The 3898-nt window shown below is 53.4% G+C and overlaps 1 protein-coding gene across 1 annotated transcript; it reads left to right on the top strand.

Annotated features, from left to right (window-relative positions):
• The first annotated feature begins 665 nt into the window (after nucleotides 1-665).
• Nucleotides 666-2928, top strand: FEZF1 (FEZ family zinc finger 1). Its single transcript, XM_036327073.1, has 4 exons — nucleotides 666-1460; nucleotides 1637-1771; nucleotides 2012-2144; nucleotides 2579-2928. The coding sequence occupies exons 1-4, from the start codon at nucleotides 666-668 to the stop codon at nucleotides 2926-2928; spliced, it is 1413 nt and encodes a 470-aa protein (XP_036182966.1).
• Nucleotides 2929-3898: the final 970 nt, after the last annotated feature.

Below are 3898 nucleotides of genomic sequence, written 5' to 3' on the forward strand. Positions count from 1 at the left end.
ATTAGACTCCGTTTCCTTATTTAGCCCCTGCACAATGATTTTAGATGATGTCACTTAGAGCTAAACGAGAAAATTGATCTCAGATTTGCTTGGCCTCTAAAGCTTGGTTAAGCAGATTGAGAATTAAAAAGACAGAGGGAAAAAGCGAAGGGGTGAGGGTGGGGTGAGGGTGGAGGGGAGGGATGTGTGCGCCCCGGAGTGTGTGCGCGGAGGGGAGGGCGCGCGGCGCGGTGGAGAGCGCCCCCGCCTCCTCTCTGGGCGGGGGAACGTCCCTCACCAATGAGAAGTAGTCGCCGACTGCAGAGAAAAAAAAAAGTTTTCCTGTTGACTGTTGGAAGCGAATTGAGCAATTATCTAGTTTACCTTCTCCTCTTGGAAGTTAACGATTGGCGAGATCTTGGCTGCGTTATTGACACAACACTTTCTATTGATAGAAATAAGTAGTGATTGTCCCTGAGTCATTGGTGCGCCGAGAACTCTGCGATGGGATGGCGGGAGTCCATTGGGCTGGGCAGGCAGGTTCGGCTGGCGATGCTGGGGAGGAGGAGGAGGAGGCTGCTGGTGGTGATCGCGCCCGTCCCCCTCTCCGCAGGTCTGTGACAAGCAGAGAACAAGGCAACGACAGCGCAGCCCGGCCTCGGCTGACGGACGCGGGCGGCTCAGACATGGACAGTGGCTGCCACAACGCGACCGCCAAAATGTTAGCGACTGCCCCGGCCCGGGGCAGCGCGATGAGCACCTCCAAACCCTTGGCTTTCTCCATCGAGCGGATCATGGCGCGCACCCCGGAGCCCAAGGCCCTGCCGGTCCCCCACTTCCTGCCGGGAGCCGTGCCCAAGGGGGACTCCAAGCACCCGCTGCATCTTAGCCCGTCGATCCCTTGCATGATCCCCTTCGTGCCGGTGGCGTACGACACGAGCCCCAAGGCTGGACTGACAGGCTCGGAGCCGCGGAAGGCGAGTCTGGAGCCTCCGGCGGCTCCGGCGGCGGGGTCCGCGTTCAGCTGCAGCGACCTGCTCAACTGCGCGCTGGGTCTCAAGGGCGACCTGGCCCGCGACGCGCTGCCGCTGCAGCAGTACAAGCTGGTGAGGCCGCGCGTGGTCAACCATTCTTCCTTCCACGCCATGGGAGCCCTGTGCTACCTGAACCGCGGCGACGGCCCGTGCCACCCGGCGGCGGCGGGCGTGAACATCCACCCGGTGGCCTCCTACTTCCTCAGCTCCCCTTTGCACGCGCAGCCCAAAACGTATTTAGCCGAAAGGAACAAACTGGTGGTCCCGGCCGCGGAGAAGTACCCCTCGGGCGTAGCTTTCAAAGACTTGTCCCAGGTTCAGCTGCAGCATTACATGAAGGAAAGCGCGCAGCTCCTGTCGGAAAAGATCGCCTTCAAGACCTCCGACTTCAGCCGAGGCTCTCCGAATGCCAAACCCAAAGTTTTCACGTGCGAAGTGTGTGGAAAGGCAAGTACTAGGAAGAAAGGAGTTATTCCTCCCCCCCCCTCCTTCCTTCCTTTTAAATTTTATTTCGTAATTATATGTATACAGTTGTTATAGGGTGATCTCCTCCCTCCGCCCGATTTTATTTCACGGTCCGTATGCATCGGACTAACCTGTTCTACATGTTGTTTCGCTTTAAGGTCTTTAATGCTCACTACAACTTAACCCGTCACATGCCGGTGCATACGGGAGCCAGGCCCTTCGTGTGCAAAGTGTGTGGAAAGGGGTTCCGGCAAGCCAGCACCCTGTGCCGGCACAAGATCATTCACACCCAGGTATGCCCATCGGTCTGCATGTCGCTTGGTTTGTAGAAAACGGCCCATCAACTCGTACACTTCGCTGCAAGGTTTGTTTGGAATCGGCCAGCTGGACACAGGGAGATGCTGGGCCTGGGTTGTTTGCCTTTGTTCTTCTTAAAAGCGCGAGGGAGAGCATGGCTGGGTGTCTGCGTTTACAGGACTGCACTTGATAACAAAACGCCGTAACTTTTTTTGCTTTCCCTCCCTCCTGTTTAGGAGAAACCTCACAAATGTAACCAGTGTGGCAAAGCGTTTAACAGAAGCTCCACTTTGAACACGCACACCCGGATACACGCGGGCTACAAACCGTTCATATGTGAATTCTGTGGCAAAGGATTTCATCAAAAAGGTAGCAAATCATGGAGCCCTCTTCACGGCGGTCTTACCAAAAACCCCAATTGTTTGGGGATGTTTTAGAAAATAGTTTTTAAAGCGCAGCTAGTTAACTGGCTTATGTGTTGCCATCCCAACCTCCTAGCTGGAAGTCCGGCTAGTCTTAGAGAAAGGAAGGCTGCATATACCAAGGGGGTATTTTCCCTAGCTACTTCCTCTCATCTTAGATAATTGGATTAATGAATACAATGAAAGGTGGAGGGAAGGGCCCCGTCGCTGCCGTTTATAAATAAACGCGGGGAGAGAAGTGCAGGCGCCGAGAGCCCTGCCCTGGCTGCGGGCTGTCCGAGCTGAGGCAGCCCTTCCTCCTGCCGGGCCCTTCCACCCCTCCGCGCCCTCCGGTTCCAGCCCTCTTTTCAAATCCGCCTTCCTGTCGTTTGTGTCTTTCAGGGAATTACAAAAACCACAAGCTGACCCACAGTGGGGAGAAGCAGTTCAAGTGCAATATCTGCAACAAGGCTTTCCACCAGGTCTACAACCTCACCTTCCACATGCACACCCACAACGACAAGAAGCCCTTCACCTGCCCCACGTGCGGCAAGGGCTTCTGCAGGAACTTTGACCTTAAGAAGCACGTCCGCAAGCTGCACGACAGCAGCCTGGGGCTGGCCCGCACGGCGGCCTGGGAGCCCGGCGCCGACCCGCAGCCCGCCGCGCAGCAGCCGACGCCCGCCCCGCCGCTGCCGCCGCAGCTGCCGCCCCCTGGGCCTCTGCAGCCCGGGCTCCATCCGAGCCACTAGTGATCAAGGCCAAAGTCCCATCCCAGTTCAGCCCAGCTCCCCAACACCGAGGCGGCAGAGTGGAGCTGGACCCCCGATCCGAGCTGGTCTGCAGACCCCAGGGCATGCTGGGCCCCACACATTGGCCCCGACCAAAAGCCGCTGCATTGCTCAGCCTTTCGCCTCTTGCATGCCCCTGATACAGGTCTCTGTGTATTATATTCTATACCATAGACACTGACAAGTATGAAAAAAATTGGGGGGTTTTGTTTTTCTGATTTTTTTTTTTAATTTGGAAAGACTTTTCATCTCGGTGGAGAGATGGTGTTTGTTTTAAAAAAAATTCTGCTGTATTTATTGAGATCTATATTATCCTACCCAGGAATGCTGCACCATTTTAATTTTATTATTGTATATATTTTCATTGTGTTGATTCTGTGGTCAAATGCCTGCCGATTGTTTATAATCATTTTCTCTTTCCCTGAAGTAACAAAACACTGAGTGTATGTTACACACACACACACACACACACACACACACACACACACACACACAGATGAGTGTACCTGGAAAGACACATTCTGCATTGAACACACACACACATACATACACATCAGTTGAGTATGGTTCATGATGAATGAATTTGAATTTTGCTTTTTTGATTCTTGCACGTGAAAATGGATTCATTGACTGTTAGAAATAAATACTGGGAATGTGCTTATTTAATCACCAGCTTCAGGGCTCTGTTCCCATTATTCAGCTGGAGATCACTAACTCTGGCCGCCTCATCCTTCCTCCTTTTTAAAAAGTTCAGCTCTGTGATAGTATCACCCTAATGCTTGATCTGAAAACTTTACCAACAGCAAGTAATAGTCTCTCCAAATAGTTCCAACTTTGGTAAAGTAATGAAGTTTGGTAAAGTTCAGAAGATGTGGCGTTTTGTAACAGGCATCATGCCTTGGTCCTGGGCCCTCTGGCAAGCTTGGGGCGC

The sequence above is a fragment of the Myotis myotis genome, unplaced genomic scaffold (genome assembly GCF_014108235.1).
Source record: "Myotis myotis isolate mMyoMyo1 unplaced genomic scaffold, mMyoMyo1.p scaffold_m19_p_11, whole genome shotgun sequence".
Taxonomy (NCBI): Eukaryota; Metazoa; Chordata; class Mammalia; order Chiroptera; family Vespertilionidae; genus Myotis; species Myotis myotis.